The sequence below is a fragment of the Apis florea genome, unplaced genomic scaffold, assembly GCF_048593485.1.
Source record: "Apis florea isolate Af1SG1 unplaced genomic scaffold, ASM4859348v1 contig_1645_pilon, whole genome shotgun sequence".
In the NCBI taxonomy this organism is placed as follows: domain Eukaryota; kingdom Metazoa; phylum Arthropoda; class Insecta; order Hymenoptera; family Apidae; genus Apis; species Apis florea.
In genome coordinates this window covers 388476-411789 of record NW_028256430.1, presented here as the reverse complement: position 1 = coordinate 411789, position 23314 = coordinate 388476, and the positions used below count along the sequence as shown (strand labels likewise).

General features: G+C 25.3%; 1 protein-coding gene and 1 long non-coding RNA gene across 9 annotated transcripts in view; one reads left to right on the top strand and one right to left on the bottom strand.

Annotated features, from left to right (window-relative positions):
• Nucleotides 1–920: 920 nt before the first annotated feature.
• Nucleotides 921–2601, bottom strand: LOC147658766 (uncharacterized). The gene is made up of 3 exons (XR_015291963.1): nucleotides 2128–2601; nucleotides 1566–1730; nucleotides 921–1155 (listed from the first exon to the last, which is right to left on the bottom strand). It is a non-coding gene; the product is annotated as an uncharacterized LOC147658766 (long non-coding RNA).
• A 2902-nt stretch (nucleotides 2602–5503) lies between these two features.
• The window catches only part of LOC100868386 (uncharacterized), a 25969-nt gene continuing 8158 nt past the window's right edge, over nucleotides 5504–23314 (top strand). For 2 of the 8 annotated variants that reach the window (XM_086907761.1, XM_086907742.1), the window contains exons 1-3: nucleotides 5504–5642; nucleotides 16264–16436; nucleotides 21632–21882. In XM_086907761.1, the coding sequence (XP_086763887.1) occupies nucleotides 16374–16436; nucleotides 21632–21882 (314 nt within the window). In that variant the 5' untranslated portion in view covers nucleotides 5504–5642; nucleotides 16264–16373. Of the gene's footprint in view, nucleotides 5643–6579; nucleotides 7244–7499; nucleotides 7729–11001; nucleotides 12230–13976; nucleotides 14037–16263; nucleotides 16437–21631; nucleotides 21883–23314 lie in introns of those variants that run through there. The other 6 variants (XM_086907738.1, XM_086907756.1, XM_086907753.1 and 3 more) reach the window with 6 other exon arrangements.

Below are 23314 nucleotides of genomic sequence, written 5' to 3'. Positions count from 1 at the left end.
TAAAATGTTTAGATTTTATTATTTTATTATGCTGTATTAAAAATATTTCTCAGCAAAATTGTCATTTCAAAATATGAAAGAAAATTAAAACATTGAAAATGAATTTCATTAAATTCACAAAAAAAATTGCTCGATCAATTATACATTATAAATTTTCATTAAAATTAAGATTTTCAGATTTTATATTTGAATACTTATAAGCTATTGTATATAAAGTACATATATGTACAATAAAATACGACCTGCTTAACTAATAGCACCATTTTTTTGTCACAGATAGCAAAAATAAATTTATGATCTTTTTCTAGTAATAGCATTTCTTAAGCATATTTTGAAACTTGGATTGGTATTGAACCTCAAAAACTTTTTTATAATTTTTTTAGTTATTAATAATAAAATGAATTATTTATTTTAATTAATATTAATTGTTTGCTTGTGTTAATAATGATATCAACATTTGTAATTTGTCATATATTTTTATATATTATATATTTTATATTTTAATTCATATTATCTTAATTTACATTACTTTTGTCCATTGCGGAAAATATTTGAGGTAAAAGTAGAATAGTTTCAACATATTTTTTGATATTATTTATGTTTCGTGAATGCATAGAAATCATATAAGGATTATTTTTTAATAAAAATTTATATTTTTTTTATACTTTGATAAATAATAGATACATATTAATAGCAATAGACATATTAATTGCAGTAATAATTAATAATTTTATATAAAAAAATACTAAACTATTTATAACAAATAATTTTTTAAATTGTATAGTTTTTTTTTTATAAAGAACTGCGAAATATATTGATTCATATATTAAAAATAATATAATTCCATTTAATAAAATAAAACTAGCCTTCAAAAATCTTTTATGTGTACGAAAAAATTAATAATCAATTAATAATCAAAATCCACAACAATTCAATTTTTATTTTAAATTTTTTAAATAAAAAACAAAGAAGATTATAATTATAAAGTGATATGTAGAATATATTTCTCAATTTTCTAGAATTAAAAAGATTATAAAAAAAACATTTAATACATTAAAACGACAATTCTTATTATAAAAAGTACATATGTAAAAGATAAATAGAATTTAAAAAAATATTGAAAAAATGAATTTTCTGAATCCCAAAGAATAATATCTGCAACAGGTAAATATAAAAATAGTAAGTATTTTGCAGATAAATATATAAAATTCTATAAAAATTCTTCATTTTAAAAATGCTAGAAAAATTTCGCATGCCACCTCTTATTCAATTATATTCTCTTAATATAAAGCCGGAAATTTGGCTAAAATTTGTTATCTTGATATTTCCACAAAAATTTCGTGTATTATTTTCTTTTAAATTATATTTTCCTGATATAAAGTATGAAATTAAAATAGAAATTTTCAATCTCTAGAAATATTTCATGTGTCGAATTATATTCTTTTAATTAAAATTGAAATTTTTTGTCAATAATTATTACCTAAATTACGATTTTCTTTCTGAACAAGATTATAATTATAAAAGAAATAGCATATGAAATTTTTTCTGACAGTAATTTTACTTACCTGTTTTATATTTACCGTTAAATATTTATATCTTTATCTTTTTTTAAGAAGGTCCATTAACAAAAATTTTCATTATTTTTAATTATTTTATTTAATTCTAATTATGAAAAATATTATATTACGTTGTTTTATATTTATTTTTTTATGCTGGTATGATGTTAAGGCCTGTAGAAAAAGATACAAAAAGATATAAAAAATATACTTTATAAATTATATAATTATATAAATTATATAATAAATATATATAATTATATATAATGTCAAAATACAAAGCTATATGTAAAATATATATATAATATAAAAATACGAAAAAATATGTGTATATAAATAATATGTACATATATATTTATAAATACAAAATTATATGAAACCTTTAAAACATATAAAAGAAATAATTTATATATGAAACATATATCAAATTATATAAATAGATTTTTTGTAATATATAAAGAAAAAAGTTTATATAGTAATAATTTATTATATAATTTATGTATATTATAATTAATATAATTAATATTATAATATAGTATTATAATAAACACATAAAATATTATATACTTACGATATATAAAAATTGGATAAGACTAAACTATGTTAACATAATATATTGTTTTTAATCAATAGATTAAACAAAAGAGATAATATATATATATATATATATAAAATATAACATAACAACATAATAAAGTTAATCACATATCTAATCCGCCTTTTTTATTATAAATTTTACAAATATAAACAAAAAAAGTAAATAAGGAAAAAGGATAGAAATAGGAAAAAAATATGAAAATCAGCGCCATCTCTAGAGTGTCACAAATTAAACTATATATAAAAAAGGAAAATAAATATTAAAAAAGCATGAGATAAAACAAGAATTGATTACTAACGCTATCTCTTGAGTGTTAAATACATTTCTTGTAATGATTTGTCAAGATAATCAAGTATGAACAAAGATGGCAAATAATAGAAAAAGGATAGACATAGTGGAAAAATATGAAAATCAGCGCCATCTCTAGAGTGCCGCAAATTAAACTATATAAAGAAAAGGAAAGTAAATATTAGAAAAGGATAGAAATAGATAAGAATTGATTAGCTGCGCCATCTCTTGAGTACTAAAGACATTTCATAAAAAGAGGATAAAGTAGAGTATGAAATATGAACAAAGATAGCAAATAATAGAAAAAGGATAGACATAGTGGAAAAATATGAAAATCAGCGCCATCTCTAGAGTGCCGCAAATTAAACTATATAAAGAAAAGGAAAGTAAATATTAGAAAAGGATAGAAATAGATAAGAATTGATTAGCTGCGCCATCTCTTGAGTACTAAAGACATTTCATAAAAAGAGGATAAAGTAGAGTATGAAATATGAACAAAGATGGCAAATAATAGAAAAAGGATAGACATAGTGGAAAAATATGAAAATCAGCGCCATCTCTAGAGTGCCGCAAATTAAACTATATAAAGAAAAGGAAAGTAAATATTAGAAAAGGATAGAAATAGATAAGAATTGATTAGCTGCGCCATCTCTTGAGTACTAAAGACATTTCATAAAAAGAGGATAAAGTAGAGTATGAAATATGAACAAAGATGGCAAATAATTGAAAAAGGATAGACATAGTGGAAAAATATGAAAATCAGCGCCATCTCTAGAGTGCCGCAAATTAAACTATATAAAGAAAAGGAAAGTAAATATTAGAAAAGGATAGAAATAAATAAGAATTGATTAGCTGCGCCATCTCTCTTTTATGAATTTTAAAATCTTGAAAATAATTCTTTTATATCTCAAGAGATGGCGCTAATAAACAATTCTTATCTATCTCTATCCTTTTCTAATATTTACTTTCCTTTTCTTTATATAGTTTAATTTGCGGCACTCTAGAGATGGCGCTGATTTTCATATTTTTCCACTATGTCTATCCTTTTTCAATTATTTGCTATCTTTGTTCATATTTCATACTCTACTTTATCCTCTTTTTATGAAATGTCTTTAGTACTCAAGAGATGGCGTAGCTAATCAATTCTTATCTATTTCTATCCTTTTCTAATATTTACTTTCCTTTTCTTTATATAGTTTAATTTGCGGCACTCTAGAGATGGCGCTGATTTTCATATTTTTCCACTATGTCTATCCTTTTTCTATTATTTGCCATCTTTGTTCATATTTCATACTCTACTTTATCCTCTTTTTATGAAATGTCTTTAGTACTCAAGAGATGGCGTAGCTAATCAATTCTTATCTATTTCTATCCTTTTCTAATATTTACTTTCCTTTTCTTTATATAGTTTAATTTGCGGCACTCTAGAGATGGCGCTGATTTTCATATTTTTCCACTATGTCTATCCTTTTTCTATTATTTGTTATCTTTGTTTATACTTAATTTTGACACGTGATCACATATATACGTAGTATGTAACAAAATATGATATGTCAATTAAACATATTCTCATTTCTTTTTCAAAACTATATATATATATACTATATATATATACTATATATATATATATATATATAGTGTGTCTTAATCTTTAATGTAAAAAATATAGATATTATATTCTCAGTTTTATATTTTTAGAATGAGTAAATTATTTTAGAAAATATAATATATTTTGATGTACACATTATTTCGACAGAGATAGGATTTAAATAAATTCGGATTAACAATAAAAAAAATGGAAGAAATTTTGAAACATTTTTTATATTAAAAATTAAACTATCGAAGATTTATCGAATTTATTTTTTCTCTTATAATTTTTCTAAAATATTTCTAAAACATATAATTAATTGGATAGTTAATTATATAATAATGTTTTAATTAACTATTACTGAATACAAAGTAACGAAGAGTTTGTATCTATTTTGTATTTTATCTATAATTAAATTTCGATTATTTATAAAATGCATTTATGAAATTATGAATTAATCATTAAATTTTGATTTATTATATCGCATAAAAATAAAATATCGTATTAAATATTTTCTCTACAAGATGAAACTTAATTAAAAAGAAATGAGGAAAAAATGAATGCAAAAATGTCACATTAATTATATATGTCTGAATGAAAATTTAGAAATTTAGAAATACAATAAACTTTTAAATAAAATAACAAAAAATAATTTTATATTAAATATATGTATATTTTAAACATATAATAAAATGCTTTTTACTATTGTAATCTATTTAATTAAACATTTAAAAGAGTTTTTTTAATTTATTATTAAATTCTTCTTACATATATATTTATTTTCTACATGTAATTAATTTAATTTATGATCAATAAAAGTTATTTTGATTGTGGTTGGTTTACTCATTTTTATATTTTCTTTATTATAAAAATTATTCAAAGAAATGTATTCATACATATTTTCGTTGTAGTTTAATTCGTACAGTTAATAAACAATTTAGCTCCCTCGAGGCTAAATTTCACTTCCGCGAGGGTACATTTTCACTATGAGTTAATGACTTGAGATAAACCTTTCATGCTACATCAATATTAATATCAAACCATTATAAAATAAATAGATTGTAATTCACATAGAATGTACGACGTGTAACACAAAGCTCGTTAATGAAATTAATTACATTGAAAAAGTAATTAATTAGAAGAACGGGACACAAATATTAATGTATAAATTATACGTATAAGCAGAACAAAAAAGTCAATGAATTGTATCGAAAAAAAAAAAAAAAAAATGTTTCTCTTAACTGATGTTTAACACATAAGTTACGAATAAATGACGAATATCTAATTTACGGAGACAATCATCGAGTGAGAATTGCATGTGTATGCAGTATACGAACAATAGCGAACACATTCCCCTCCCTACACCCTAGTGGTTCCCCCTCGGTATATCGTACCCCTGGAACCTCGATGCATATCCCCACCTAGAAAGAATATACCCGTTTGAAGAGAAACAGCAGCTGACGACCGTAACAATGCATTCTCTGCATGCGAGAGCAATATGCTCTACGCAGGGTTACGAGAGAAGACGGTGAACTTCGTTGCACGCACGCTACTGGCTGCTAGATTACCAGTGTTACAGCGATGTAAAGCCACTAGAACGTATAGGCAGCAGGTAAGGAACTTATTCGCTTCGGCGAGATATCGATCTTGCTAGTTCGATATATAAACAAGAGGTGTGATCATCGGTTTTTTAACGAGGATATTTTAACGTGGTCAATAATATGTGCTCATCGAATGTGAAACGAAATATTTTTTTTGATTTAGTGTCATTATCTTTTTTTTTTTTTTTTACACATATATTTAAAATTGACAAAGAAATAGATGATTTATTTTGAAAGAGAAAATATAAATTGAATGGATATAATAAAAATTCATGTTTTTGAATATGATCAATTTGATTAGTAAAATGAATATTTAATGAATAATAGAATTAATGTAATATAAGTAATTAATAATTTTGACATAGAACAATAACTTTAACTGATTTTTAAATTTATATTATAATTTTCTTCAAATTATGTTATTCGATATTTGAATGATATTTAAAGTAATACAAGAGAATATAAAGAGGATATTTTATAGGAAAACCAATTATTTCAAATTAGACTTAGCTTTATAATCCTGTTAACATTGGATTACATGTACAATTATATATATTATATCTCTTTTATTATTCTTATATATATTATATTTCTTTTATCACATTATAAGCCACGTGAAAATGAATTATTTTATCAAAATTTATTACACATATATCTTTTTATTATGACTAAATACTCTATATTCTCAGAAAAGGCTAATGATTGAAGTAAATAGTACTCGTAATTTCTTTCTTTTTTTCCAGAAGCGTGTTTAAAAATATTATGCATTTAATTCTTTATAACCAAAATGTTGATTGATCGTAATGACACTTAATTACAATTTTGTTTTTATTTTTATTGGAAATTTAGAAAAATAGATAATTAACAAAACATATAAATTGTATTATGTTATATTGATTTGATTTGATATCAAAGTTCTTCCCTATTTTTTTCGTTGTTTCTTGAAATTCTTCATATTTGCATAAGGAAGAAAAAAGATAAAAAAAAGAAAAAAAAATCTACACGTCAATGAAAATAAGAATAAAAGAATGATTCGCAACGAATGAAGAAGAAATAGAACAGTATCGATAAAACTTGAAAAATGAAGAGAAAGAGGAAAAGAAAAACTAAACGGATAAATACTATATAAAACACTATATATAACATGTAAGAGAAAATTAGAAAGAAGTAGGAGGGTAAATAACACAGGTGTGTAAGAGAAGAAGACGAGATAAGAAAAAAAAAAAGCTAAAAAGAAAGAATAGAGAAGATTAAGAAGGAGGAAAGGAAGAAAAGAAGAAGGTGGAAAAAGAAGGTGAAAGAGAAGCGGTGAAGTAGAAAGAGGATACAAGAAGGGAACACTCGAGAGAGAGTTCTGTTACCTGGTCCGCTCTCCTCTCGTGACGGCAGGTCAGTGTTGCTGTACTCGTGGACGAGGATGGATGCATTGACTGGTTATACATGATCATTTTCACGCAAGAAACTCGATCTCCTCACGTCTCTTTGCTCATTGTCGTCGAATTGTATACATATGATCGGTGAAAACAGTTTTCGTATGGAAATGTGATTGATACACACGCACACGTGAAGCAACGATTTCACCTAACCGCGCTAGATAGACCATCCTGTCAGGGTACGTATATCATCCTTTGATTTTAATTATAACGTCAATGATACGCCAAGTCGCACGGAACGAAAGTCGTGGAAAACACGCTTTCGCTTGTGGAATCGTGAAACGATCCAAATATGACATTTGTGAAAGTTCGAGATATTTCCATGTCATCAATCCAAAAAAAAAAAAAAAAAAAAAAGAAAAGAAAAGAAAAAAAGTAAGAAAATATAAGAAACTGCAAGATATTCGTTAATGATTTAAACGCTCTTCCACTGTTCGTATGGTGAAAAGCGTCGCGTGTGTCACGCGCATTGAATCGTTGGAATCACGTACAAAATCGACATGCTGCACGAAACACGAGTATTATATATATATATATATATATTTTCCAGTGCACGTGCTATTATCACATGAATTTTGCTCATCATCGTGTTTCACTATATATTCGAAGATTAATTACGCTTGTGGCTCGTGTAATTTATGAAATTGGTTTAACTTCGATCAAGGTAGGCGAAAATATTTTTCACGTTCTTCCGTGCAAAGAAAGTTTATTATTTTTTTCAGAAAAGAGGAAACATTGAATATAGTATATATGCGTATTGCGAATATTCTTATGGTGATTAATTCATTTTTCTTGGCATTTCTATTCAATGTCACTTTTGCCTCCTTTATTTACTGTCTTCAATAGTTTAAATATGATCGAGCAGAAGATCGAGAATCTTTTCATTAGCAGTTACGTGTAGTGTGCAAAGATTATTGTAAAAGAGAAGAAGAAATAGAAAACAGTAAAGTTAGTATCGCGAACGGGAAATTCTTATGTTAATTAAGTCATTTCTATTGTTATTCCTGTATTCAATGACATTTTTTTTTCTTCGTCTATTTACTTCGTCCGTTTTTGGATAGTATAAACATGACAGAAGATTAAAGGTATTTTCACTCCGTAAAGAAATTATGCAACGATCGTTTGCAACGAAGAAATGAAAAAAAAAAAAAAAAAGAACTGAAAACGTAAACATTATTGAGAAAACTCAATTCTGATGATATTTTTATTCCAACATATATTCTAAATAAATTGCATTTGGAGTCATTTTTTTCCCCTATTTATTATATCTTTGATAGAAGAGATCAGGAATTAGAATCTTTTTAGAATAAAACGTGAGAACTCTCTTCTTCTTAGGGATTCGTTTTCTTTTTTTAAAAGGCTATTTAATTAACGCATTTATTTTATTATTAAATAAATACGTTGGATGTTATTTTAGTGTCCAACAGTTCAACAGTTTAGAAATAAGAGAAAAAACTCGAATAGTCGGTGGATAATTTTAGAAATGAAGTCTGGTAACATTCGTCGTAGAAAGTAAACTGGTGCATATCTCCCGCAAGTCACACGTATGTACCTTTGTATAAATATGTAAATAAGTTCAGAATAGGAAGCTAGTCAGGGCGTCGATTCCTTCGACAAAACAAGAACAGGTTTCAGAAAGAACTTGAAGTTAACTCTGAATAACTTAACCCTGTAAAAGGTGTTGTCCCCCAAGATACCTATGTATGTAAGAACTATGTATTTTATTAGACGAAGAAAAAATATTTTTCTCCTATAAATATTACATTACATTTTTTCTCTTTTATTAATATAAATCAGACATATTCAATCAATTTTCGAAGGAGACGAAAATTCTTTTTACATCTATTTACGATGTCACACATAGATAGATCTTTTTCATTCATTCTGGATTTGCAAATGCACCGTTAAATAAATAATAATATTATAGTTTCGAAACATTATATTTCTGAATTTTGTAGTGCTCTCATATTGCTAAAATTTGTAAAAGCATTGAATGGACGATAACCAGTTATTGAAACGATCTGACGATTAAATCGATATCACCGAACATTACAAGTTTCAACAAAAATTAAACATATAATTTTCCATTGAATCGTAAAAAAAAAAAAAAAAAAAAAAAAAGAAGTAATAAAAACTGAAATACATAGTTGATTTCTTCGTGGAATTCCTGAATGAACTCGTGAAATTACAGGCTCGGTCGCGGTTTAAAGTTTTCTTTAAACGAAGAAGAAAAAAAACTAACATCGATTCTATCGTTTAATCAACACAGGGCGTCACGTGTCCGGTTGTACGTCCCTGAAGTGCTTTTTCTCTTCAGAAATTCTCTGAAATTCTCGAAGCAGACGGTGCACCTTGCACCATAAACTCGGACTCGTCGGATCGCCACGTTATGTACGGGTTGTGGCAATGTAATGCGGCATAGTAAGGTATGGCGCGTAAGACAGATGTTGGCCAAGAAACAAATAAAAGAGAAAGAGAAGGAAAAGAGAGGTCGGCGACGAGAGTTGGTAGCCTGAAAGGCAACGCCACAATCTGACGAGGATCGCCCTTACTATCATTAGTCATTTCACCGATATCTTTCACAAAAGATCTTAATGATTTAGCTCCTTTAATTTTAATCCCGTAGAAGATTATGCCACTTGGGGGGGAGGGGAGGGGGTGTCCTTTATTTTTATGGAAAAATTTAATACACCGTCATTCATTGGCTCATTCATTCCTTCGATTTATTGGACTTCGTTTATGGACATTCATACGTGCTTATATACGCACATGTATGAATGTAACGTGATATATCGTCGATATAATTACTTTTACCCTGGCCATGTTGTAACGTAGTAATTGGATGGAACGTATATTTATCGTGAAGAATAAAAAAAAAAAAAAATGGATCATGGTATTTTCAGAGATAAACTTTTCATATAGTGTCATTTGATTTATATGTGATATTGTATGATACTATCGTTCAAAAATGTAAGATCATTTATTCATGTTACACGAAAAGAGGATTTGAATTTTTAGATGGAAAGTGGTGTTAATTCTTTACTTGTTCGATATTATCAATTTGAAAATCTCGAGATTGTTAAATAAGTAAAAAGATATTACAATTTCGATTTTTTATTCTTATCATATTGATAATCTATTATAAATATTATCAATATCTTAGATTACATATGCATATTGCCATTAAACAACGATATACTGGAATTGTGAACATTGGAGTCACAGATCTCGTGTGAAGGCGTAATAATACTGATGCACTCTTATATCATGCATATGATATTGATCTATCATCATTGTAATAAATAATGTGTGAACATGTTTCAAATCTATACATTTCGTTATTTTTTTTTTTATTTTGAAGTTTCATACACTTCTCTGCAAGAATCTTTTTACAGATGAATGAATAAAGAAAAATATAGTTTGTATGTGAAAGGATTAATCAAGTTTCAAATATAGAATAAATTTAATCGAACTAAATAAATTATTTCTAAAAAATATTCAAAAGAAATCTTTGCAAAAAATTATCAAAAAATACACGTACTACTTTCTTCTAACATATAATTTATGTTTAAAAAAAAAAATCCGATACAAGAAGAAAAATTTATCAGCTGAAATGTTAAATAAAAATATTAGTAGAAGACGAATAATGAACTGTCATGAATAAAAAAACAAAAAAGAACGAAAATCTTTCTAAAAATAATAAATCTTCTTTTAACGAGTAACAAGTTATACGCATAACTTCTCTAAAAAAGAAAAAAAAACTAGAACGTCAAATTCTTGATTAACCAATCCTTCACATTTCAACGATATATTTCTAATCAATCGCAGGCTCATAATGTACACCTGTACACCGTGATAAAGGTAGCGCAAGCGCGAATGTAACCAATAATTTCCAAGAAAAACAGATGGTCAGTAGCATCCGCGGTACCAACAATTTGATCGCGTTCAGTACGAGCCTGTGTGCCGGTAGAAAAGCATCGGTGTACTTAAGTACAATTTATTTCTGACAACAATGGAAAATCGGAAAATACGAACTCCGTCATTCGGGTTCGATTATTTTTGTGCCACGAAAAACGGATCTTGCGTTAAAATTGTCGATCGATTTTAATTAAAAAAATATTTGGTGATTCTACGATACAGTTTTGTCCCTGTGATTTCGATTGATTCGTAGTTTTGATTTTGACACGATGAATGAAAGTGAATTTTCTTTTTCAGTTTTTACTTTTCACGAGAAATTTTTATCGCGAAATATTTAACGTGGGAAAAGATTAATTCTTCAATGTATGTTTATATTCTTCTTCCATACTTTTTATTTGAGAAAAGATTTGTTTTTTTCTTTAAAATCTGTGTGCCTCTTTCTATAAAGATAAAAATTTAAAATTATTACTTTTATAATTTTTTGTAAAAGAATCATTCCTTTTTGTACAAATTTATTCCTTTTGAAAAAAAACTTTTTTGCTTCTACATTTTTCAAGTTTTCAATGTTACATAATCTTATATAATATTTAACATTAACAATGCTTACAAAAAAAGTTGGATGTATATTGATAGATGTGAAAATTTTAATAAGAATAGTAAACATTACGAAATATAATGATATATTCCCACTCTTTCCGTTGCAAAATCGAAACATTACTGTCAAGACATTAAAAACAATATTTCAAAGGAATTCATCAAAAGAAAATTTTCTGAAATTCATCATCAAAAAATGTAATTCTATTGTAACAGAAACTTCACTCGTTCCTTCGAAAAAAAAAGAATTACCTCAACCCACGACTTCTATTTCAAGCTATGTTTTTTTACATTTCGTGTTGAATCACTCATTTTAATCATTGTTATCTCGTGAAAAAGTCTCTACGATGAGCACGTACAAGTTGCCAGCATCGTAAGAAACTCTACTAAATTCCTTTATTCAGATCGGTTAAAAAAAGAATCTCTATGTCCATCTTAAATAACTCTAAATAAATTGTTCCATGCATCGATCAACAAAATATTCGCGTGTCTGATTACTGAGGTGATCTTTGATCGATAATTTTTATCGGGATAAAAGTGACCGGTGAGACTGTCCCATTGAAAAGGAGAAGAAATCTATCGTAAGAAAAGTATGCAGCTACTTTCCAGCTTCATGGCGAGGCACCTGAAGCGAGGAGCATCCTTGAAAAAAGGTACGATACTGCGGTCGAGGCATCAGGTGAACACTCATTTAAAACAATAGTACCGTAATTACCAAGATAGAAGTACGAGTTTCTCGAGCTGCATTCTTCTTTGTTGAACTTGTTACCGTCGACTCTCCGATTTTCTTGGCGATACATGACCAATTAATAACGATTCTCCCACGATCGAAGGATTTGTTCGTGATTTCATGTACGTTTCCGTTTCAACGTCCAAACGACTTTCTATCAGTCAAGTCTGAATTAACAACGCGCCTTTGTATTCCTTTTTTAATCTATTAATCTTTTATTCCGTTTTACTTTCTCCAAACGATTTGTCTCGAAAGAAGATACTTTATTCGCATTGTGAAAATTAATGGGTTGTAAGAGGATAGATTGTTTTAATTATTTTATAAGTCACGTGACATAGAAGTTACATATTTATTGCATTTGATTCTAAATCATTTTTTGTGATATTATTATTATTATTATTATTACTTCAAATTTTAGACTTGGAAAAAACTTATAGGTAATTATATTTTTCTTTTTGTAAATGAAAGAAATATTACAGAGAGTTATAAAGAGGTTTAGGAAAAATAATACTGGTTTATAATGAGAGAAAAATGATAATTTATTATTATAAATTTCAAATTTTATAATGAAAGAAAAAGATTTGTTATTACGTTATAATTTTTTTCTTTCGTAAGTAAAAGAAATTGTATTGCAAAACAAAATATAGAAAATTACAGAAAATTATAGAGGAAGAAAGAGAGAGTTAATCGGTTTTGATAAAGAATGAAATTTCTTTTAAAATTACAAATGTATAAAAATACTGAAATAAATAGGAAAAAATGAAATGTATTATAAAGTAGGTTAATTTATAAAAAGGATGTCATTGAAAGATATTTTCCTCTGATATGATTTCAGCTTTGTTTTTGAAATATTACTATGCAGATAATGTAAATGTAAATTTAAAAAGAATTGCACGGTAAACACTACTTTCTCATGGAATCATTTGTAAAAATTAATATTTAAATTCTAGTTCAGCCAATGGTTAATCGTTAAAAAATACCAGAATGTATAAAATTAAATGTATATCCAGATATGCGTGTATAAAATTTAAATGTTTATATAGATTGTTGGATATGTAGCTCATGTAGCATATATACCTAATTATTAATTAAGGTTAATATGAAAAGATTAAGCATCATGTGTTAAATTTATCATTTATCTATCCTCAGAAGAATTAAGATATAAATTGTACAATCTATAAGAAAATATAAATTATATTATAACAAATACTACGAATATTATTATTCTTTCATTTCACTTAATTTACGTACGAATTATATTATAATTATGTTTTAACTTTCAAAATTATAATTATTCATATACTTCAAAGAAATTGAAATTCATTATATTCAAATAGGTCTATTATTTAATACTCGCGTAACACGTTATTAAATTTCACGTTGGACATATTCAATTCTGTGAGGAATTAATTAAATTAATTAAATTAATTATTATCATTACTTACACGATTATAGCGATGTCAAAAGATTCTAAATAGTATTCCATGGAGAGACCAATGTTACAATTACAATGAAATCGTTTTGCCTTTCTTATGGTAGATAGAATCAAAGATAGAAAGCGCATGATCTACGTTATTTGATCAATATAAACCAAAATATCTATGTGAAGTTTTAAAGAAGCGGTTATAATCACGCGATATTAGTATTATATGATCAGTTCGGATACTGCAGTGATTCTTAACTGAAATGTAATATTATATCACTCAAAACGTACATAAAAATCGTATCTTGTAAGTAATCCAACATAATTACAATAAATTTTTATATTTCGACGTACATAAATTTTACAAAAAAAGAAACAAAAAATACTTTCATTTACTTCAACACTTTTTATTTGAGATATATGTAATTTAAAAATTATATATACACGCTAAATATCTACAAAATGTTAACTAAGTACTTTAAAGATTTTATTTTAGAATAATTTATATTCAAAATTAAGGATCGGCATTAATTATTGGATCAATATTGTAGAAAAATAAAAATAAATCAATGGAATTTAATATTCAATTTGAACAATTAAAATTATTTAAATATAATTGTAAAAATAATTACATTAATTTTCAATTATCTTTTTTTTTGTAATTTTATTACATTTATAAAAAAAAAGAAACTACTTAAAAAATGTAGATTCTGAACAATTCTGTAACTCGACTGTTAGCTGCGATAACATTTGAAAAGGTATGATATCAATTTCTACAAGGGATGCTTATAATGCCAAGGTCTTGTCCTCGATTATTCCTGCTCGTACTCTTAAGTATATCAAATCGTGCATGTCTACTGACATTTCAATCGTGAAGTTAGATTTTTCAAAAATCTCTAGATAAGTTTAAAATTCTTGAACATTAGCGTTAATAAATTCAAAAAAAAAAAAAAGATTAAATCTTTCTTTAGATTTATGAATTAATTTCTAATTAAAAATTGAAGAGTATCTGAATTGTATTTCCTGTAATAGAATAGAAAAAGTGTAGAAAAATATCTATACTGTTTCTTTTAATTAAATTTAAAAAATCAAATTAAAGGCCTGATACATATATTTGTACATATAAATATATTATCGGATAAAACATTCTAATTATAATACAATCTCACATTCACGGTTTTCAAGGTATTTATAGGAAAGATGCATGCAAGAAAGATATATGCATTCGTATTTAAAATTAATGAAAGTTTTCATTTATTTCTTTTTAACAAGCGTATAAATTAATATCTTTTAATCCAAACATAATACTTGAACATTACATATTTTAATTAAAATTTATCATAATAAATAACAAATTAAAAGTAATTTAATTTATATTTAATATTTAAATAATTTTAATATTTCATTTGTTATATTAATAGAATATTATATTAATAGAGATAAAATTTTAATGAATATATTAATACATATAATTTGCATCTACATGTGTAGAATCTCATTGTATATTTTCTCTTCGTTTTTTTCGTTAAAATATTAAATTTCTCATTTGTAAAAAGATACGACAGATAAAAAAATATATATATATTAATTTTCCAAAGAGAATCACAGAGATCTCGTTTATAGAAATCAGAATTTTCAATCTCGAATTCATGTACAAGGTTCACGCGACATTTTCAAAGGACGAGCATAAATCGAGGTAGACGAGTTAATAAATGGATCAAGTAAACGCGATATATCTCGAAGACTGTCCTGGATTAATCACGTATGTAGATTGCGCTATCGTTAATTGTGGCATTCGTCCTTGCACCCCTAGTTGCATCAATTGATATACATACTGATTAGGAAAACATTATGCACGAAAAAAAATATCAAGATTGTACGATATCATGATTTGTTAACAATACGGTAAAAAAGAAAATTATCACTGAAGAAATTCGTTTTTCTTCTAATTTTTCATCTTTAAACTATTATTGATAACAATATTTTATATATGAAATTGCAAAAATTGGAGAACAATTATATTTAAATGAAATAATTATATACGTATTGCATTTTTTAGAATTATATAAATTTGTAAATTTTTATAAATAATATTAATATAAAATATCATCTATTTAGGTTTAATATATTTTTATTATATATAGTATATATTACAATAATTGTTAAGTTTATTAATTCGATCGTTATTGATATCTTCTTGGTTTATTTTTGATACTTCCCGTTCTAAATTCTTCATCGACGGCGGATTGTCTATTTTCTTAATGCAGCTTCTGCGAAAATTGAATCAAATATTAATTTTATGACATTATGTTCAAGTTTAAATTTAATGTATAATAATAATTTATTAACAATAATAACTATTAAATTTTACTGAAAAATGCAGTTTTAATCATTTCATATTGAATTACAATTTTTTTTAATTAACTTACATTTATTTTAGAAATTATATTAATATTCAAATCATTATGTTAGATAAGATAAAATTATTTTTCTTTCTGATTAATATTTATTTTTCTCTTTCTTTTTTTGTGCAGGAAAACGAGATATCATTGGAGGAAGCTCAATAAGTAATTGTTCGATAGGGGGTCTATCCAAAGCCATTAACAATACTGCTGGATACGGTGTTGCACCTGGGGGTGCCAATATGACCCCCGAAGATACTGCTCCCGATGAAGAGTTTGCTTTAGCTATTACTCAAAAAACTCAGGTGAGAAATATTTTTACATATATTCGTACATTTATCATGCATAATTGTATGGTACATCTATTGTTATCTACATATATAATGTCACCTTTTAGAAAAAATAAGTAGAAACTTTAAAGCTAGAATAAGAGAGAATTTAAATTAGAATTTTAATATAAGAGATGTATAATATATGTAATTTGTATAGTGATATTATATACTTATGCAAATTTAAACTTCTTTTAATTAAATAACTTTTATGATTTAATAATAATTTAAATTGATCGTGTTATCTTTCATTTTTGCAGTGATATCATATAATTTATTATCACTCGTAAATCAATGTGTTGTAAATCAAAACGGTGCATAATAAATGTTTAAATTAACAATCTATTTTATCTATTTATAAAACATGATTCACAATGCAATACAGATAAAATATTAATTTTATAAAAATAAATAATAATTAATGTCTTAATTATCATTTATATATTTAATACAAAGTACAGTTAGTTTTACTTATAATAAATTTATAATAATTACTCGATAAAAAATTCTTAATGCAACTCTGCGTAAATTTCATGCACTAAAACGGATTACGGGAGTATATTACTGTAACGACCATATAATTAATGAGCATGTTAACGTTTCCTTTAATAGCGTTTCCTAATATTAATTACCAATAGCTTCTGCTAAAATATTAAATCGTTCGTTTAATAATACATCGTACGTAAGATTGTTGAAATATTATTAATATACGTACTTTTTTATATATGTATAATTTATAAATTATCCTAAATAATTCAGAAATAAGGAATATTGTTATGATGGACCAGTAGTTATCATAACAGTGATTATTCTGAAAAACGGTATAATTTGCGTCATCAGATGCATACACATAGAAAATCAATATTTAAAAGTTTCATAAATTATCGACTGAAAAACACGTGTACACGTGTCGATGAGAGAAAGTAGGAAAGACGTATGTCATAATACGAAGTTATCATTGTGCATGAGACATCTGTGTAATTGTAAATAGCTGCATGTCTCATTTTCATTTCATATGTAATGCTCTGCACGCAAATACATAGTTCCAATGGTCCGTGTTCTTGTAACGGTAGGAATTTTTCGACGGAATTTACGTGATTCGAATGGTCAACCTCATCAAAGGTAAAAGACACAATAGCGTTGCTCACCGGGAAATGTTCGGGGCTGGTAGATGCTTAACGTGAATCGCAACTTGAAAACACAATATTTTCTCGATTTTCTTCCACGGTTGCGAGATTGAATTATCTTTACAAAAGAATTATAATTTTTCGTGGAAGGAAAAAATATCTAATTCAGGTAATAGTAAATGTAGCATCAAACGTAATTTATATGACGATAAAATAAAATTTATGATGCGTTCGATACAAAAATTAAATTACTTTTTTTTTATATGAAAATTGTAATATCATTATTGTAGAAAGCATTCTTTGTAACTGTTTAATGATATAATAAGATTTTTATCGTATGCAAGCAAGAAAAAGACAAATGATTTTAATTTAACAAAGAGGATTTATTACTCTACTCTGAAAAAAATCTTAAAAATTATTAAATATGTAATTTTTTTAAGATTTAAATTACTTTTTTTAAATTAGAATTAAAAGAATTTTAATTCTCTTTAAAATAACATCGAATTAACGTGCGCATCTAATACATTGTTTCTTTTTATTATCGACAATCAATATCACTTAATATTCAATTATTTTTTTTTTTGTACGCGATGATTTCAATCGCAATAACTTAATTTAATTCTCTTAGTCTATATCAGAATATGATAATAAATCAAGTGCATCCAATTAAGCAAAGTGCAATACGATATTCCATTTTTGAGTGGATGCAAAAAAGAAGTTATTATCTATATACGTGGGAAATATGTACCAAGCAACTCTTTCCGGAGCGGAACTCGTGAGATTTCTTGAGCGATTTTTATCGCTACATTCCTTACCTCGTCGACACTAAAGGGAGAAGAATAATCTCCCTATTAAGGCGCGAATTCCTTGAAGAAAAAGTACTCGTATCATAGAAAATCTTCTTCATTCTTTGCACAATGTAATTTTTATTGAGAAAACGTATTTCTTCAGATGAACGACATTACGTATTATATATTATATATTATATATATATATCCTTATATTATCTACAATACGTATAAAAATTAAACGACCTTAAAATATATTGAAACTACAATGAAAATATTTTACTTTAAATTATTCTCACTTGATCTTTTTTCCAAGTGTTACTTTTATTTGCAATATATTCTATAATATTCATTTAATGTAATAAAGCCTTGATTTAACAAATTAAATTTTATGTAAGTTTACTTAAATTTATTTTTTTAAATAAAATTCTACATGAAGAATAAATCAATAAATTTATCTTTTATAGAAATAGGTATAAGAAAATTTTAAATTCATCTAATTGTAAAAAGATATAAAATTTAAGAAAAAATATAACTAAAATATATATTGTCTATAGATTATATATGTATGATATGTAAAATTTATTTTTTAATAATCACAACATAAAATATTCTTACAATTTCTCATTAATTTGATTTTTCTTTAATATTATTTTTTTTTTTTTTTTTTTTACATATAGACATAATCGTATTTTATTAACTATTTAGTCATTTATCATTTGCATGACGAAAATTGTCTCGAAACTTGTCCGACATTTATATTTTTCGCACACACTGTCTGTGTAATTACGAATGATACAAACGTAAGAGATATATATAGCGATATAAATTGAAAAGCAATGTAACATGTTTGTCAGCTCTGATACGCTTTCAAAAATTCCAGAATATTATTCTGGATGGTCGTTTACGCTACGCGGTCTCATTGTCCCGATATATGTATATTTTACATGTACATAAAACGTGATTATGATTGCATACAAATTATTGAAATGACAAGTTTTATTGCATGAGAAATAATAAAAATATAATATATTTGTACCAAACTATCTTAAATCATATTTTTTAAATTTTATTAGTAAGCTATATATCTATATCTATATTTGATATAATTAATGATACATATTAATTTATTATTAAAAATTTTGGATTAAGAATATATCATTTTTAAAAATGTAGATTAAATATGTTCCAGTTTTAAGGAACAGAGATGTATTTACTTAAATTATCCGAAGATTTCTTCTCGAAATACCAAGTGATTTACGATCGAAGTCGATCTCTTAGCATTGGACAACTTTCTAATTAATGAAATGTTACGTTCTTGACGGGACAGATAGTATTACTATTGCGTAAATATACGATATGAGATAACAATATATTTTTCTTTATAGTCTTAAAATCCAAAGTTTATTTATGAGATCAAAAGATATAGAAAATACACATTTTTTTACCAAATTCTGTGATGTTTAATTAATTTTCTGAATAATTATAATTTGATGTTTATTCTTGAAAAATCTTTAAGTTAAAATTTATTTAAAATTATATTATAATAAAATTATAATTGCAACTTTAATTTAATTATTGATCTATTTAATATTTCATTTTTTATCTTACACAATTTTTTTTAATCTTTCTTTTTTTAATATATTCCATTAATTCTATAATCTTTCTTTTTAAAAGTTTTCGGTATTTTCTAAAAAAAAATTACAGGTTTGTAACAATCTGTAATTCTTCCCTTTTAGTCCCCTTTTACGACAAGCAGAGGATACTGTGGATATATTTTAAATCCTCACAGGGATATTATATTATATAGAGATATCATACATTTTATAACAAACAATGTCAATTTAAATATTTAATTTTAAACAAAGAAAATAAGAAATTTGTTAAGTGATCATTATTAAAAAGACTACTAGTTTTAATCACAAATCTTTTTATATTAAATCGAGTATATTAAAAGAAGTTTATTACAGATTTTGTGATGAAACTTTCTCTTAATTAAAGCTCTCCTGATTACATATAGTAAATATGTATATACTATACTTTTATGCTTATTTGTGCATACATAAAAGCTGTAATTTACTTTAAAAAGATCATGATTATTTTGTTATATGCTAATTAAGAAATGGTGAAACGAATCGTTCAATATTTGAATAACATTGAATATTAAATAATGTAAATATTAATATTCCACTAGTTATTTATAAAAATGTAAAACATGCACAATATTTTTATTTAAATCAAGTGCTTTTATCCATGAAATTTGATTTGATCATTCATAGGTTAATGACGTTTTCCATGACACCAAAAAAACTTCTTAAAATGTAACTTGCACGCGATGTTGCGTGAGTATACATGAATCGTGTCCTATATCTTAGAAAGATGAATAATGATTTTTATTGTGTACGACTTTCGCTTTATTTCGTTTTTTATTAGAGAGACTTCGGTACATTCGTAAGAAAATGTAATAATCGTAATACATTCTCAACAGGATGTAAAAATAATAAAGTTGAAATATAATATAAACCTTTGCATATATATATTATATTGTATAATATTAAGAGAACCTAATATCTTATAATAAATTATTAAAGATAATATATAAATAATAAATATAGTAAATATTTATAAATTATTCATGTGCAAATGAAACATTAAAAATTTTTGTATTTAATTTTGTACACATATAAAATATTTTAATTATTCATGTATAAAAATTTTCTATTAGAATTTTTATTAGAATTATAGAAAATTTTTTTTTATTGATTAGTTTTCTTATCTACTAATAAATATATTTATTCTATCCTAAAATATGAAAAGAAAATATTTTAATGATCATTTTGAATGAAAAAGTATCAAAAGAATTGCACTATTAATATAATAAACGATTAAAAGTTAAATCGAATCCAAGAACTTTATCTTAATTTAATTTTTATATTTCAATTTTCATTCTTATCTCAATATACAAGAAAACATTTTAAATAATTAATTTAAATTTAAAAAAAAACTTGAATTCAAAATTGAAACAAGAATTTATTCATATTTTCCTTAAATGTAAGAAATCTTTTAACAAAAGAAACAGTACTTTGTATATTTTTTTCTACAAAAAAAAGTAAACATCTTCTAAGAAATTTAACTTTTTTTACACGAATCATTCTCTACTTTTCTTTATAAAATTTCCAATAAAAATATTTCTTGATCAAGAGATAGAATAATAATTCTATATTTTTCAACACAGACTATTATTTATTTTTTGCAGAGGGATGCAGAAGCCATTCGTGGCGCGTTATATCTTGGAATGGCTCTTATTATTGCATGGATAATAGGTGCTGTAGGTTTATCACTAGCATGGTTAGTGCTGGTGTTAGCATTAGCAGCGACAATAATTAAAGCAAGGATATCCCGTCTTCTTGAGTCAACTGTTCAACGTGAATTAGCTAGACTACGTCGAAGAAGAGCTTTGTATAAAGATGAAACTGCTGAATGGCTAAGTTTACTACTTAATAGATGGTAATTATTCATTTCATTATATCTCATAATAATTTTTACTCCTTTTATTTTGTGTATAACTTAAATATCTGATTTTTTTATAAATAATTTTAATAATAAACATCGTGTATATTGTATACGATTAAAATTATTTTAATTTTTACATTTTAATTTTTTATCGATTCTTATCGTAATAAGCCTTAATGTTATAAATATTGACTAACTTCATATAAACAAATATAAGCGAAAAATTCCAATTTAATTTATGTTCAAATATAAATTATCTATCTATTCGTGATTCGATAATTGTTAAATGCTGTAGCTGTGTATTATAGATGAACGAACGTAGTTCAGGAATTAATAGTATGTAGGTATTTGTAAATATTCCACATTCCTCGAGTGTATAACCGTTGCCTTTCACGTTTCACTAGTACTTTACTGCATGTATGTATGAATACTGTTGCTGCTGATGTGTAGTTGACAAAACCGTAGAGGTTTAGAGCCGACCTCCATTCGTATTTTAATATGCTCGTTTTAAAACCAGTTTTTCCAAATATAACTGTTGAGAATACATTTTTCAAAGAATTCATTTTCGAAGTACAATGATATTAATATAAAAATTTTGTTTAAAAATCTTATTAATAAATTCTCTAAATAAAAATAAACGGAGTAAATAAATAATAGAAAACATACGTATACATATTTAGAAATTGAACAAATATATAAATATAATTGGCAAATATATATATTTTTAAACGAAAAAATTATTTTTAACATTTCTCAATTTGATTCAAAATTTAAATTTGCACGAAGAATATCGAAAATAAATAATTAACTAGCGAGATATTGATTCTTAAAATTCGTTTTAAAAAATTTATGTTAATGATATTGCTGTAGAAAAGTATTATACGCTAATTGAAGCGAAAGATATGACAGAAAAGATTTAATATTATTGAAATAAGGATGTAGTTACGTTAAAGATTGTTACTTATTGTTGCACCTGTTGTCATACATTCTAGCTACATGGTTTCATCATCTCCAACATTTTCTCGTTTGTTAAGATCTCGAAGATAGTAAAACAACGTAAGAGAGCTTATCTGGAAAGAATACTACTTATTTGGATAGTTGATAGACCTGTTCAAGCTGTTTCCGAGCAACCCTTTTTCTCTTTCTTCCTGTGCCTTCACGTTTAAAACTGTTATTATGATGCAAGTAATGGAAAATAGAAAACTTACTCACTTATATGATATAAAAATAACGAAAAACAAAGCATAGGGAAAAGTAGGGCAAACTCGAATTATTGATATATTTTCTGAACAAGTAAAATACCAGAGGATAAAAAAATAATATAAAAGTTTCAAATGAATCTTGTGCGATGTAAATTTTTCTTTTAAAAAAATTACTTGAATTGTTTCATTCCATTCAGTTCTACTCCAATTTTTTCCGTAAATAC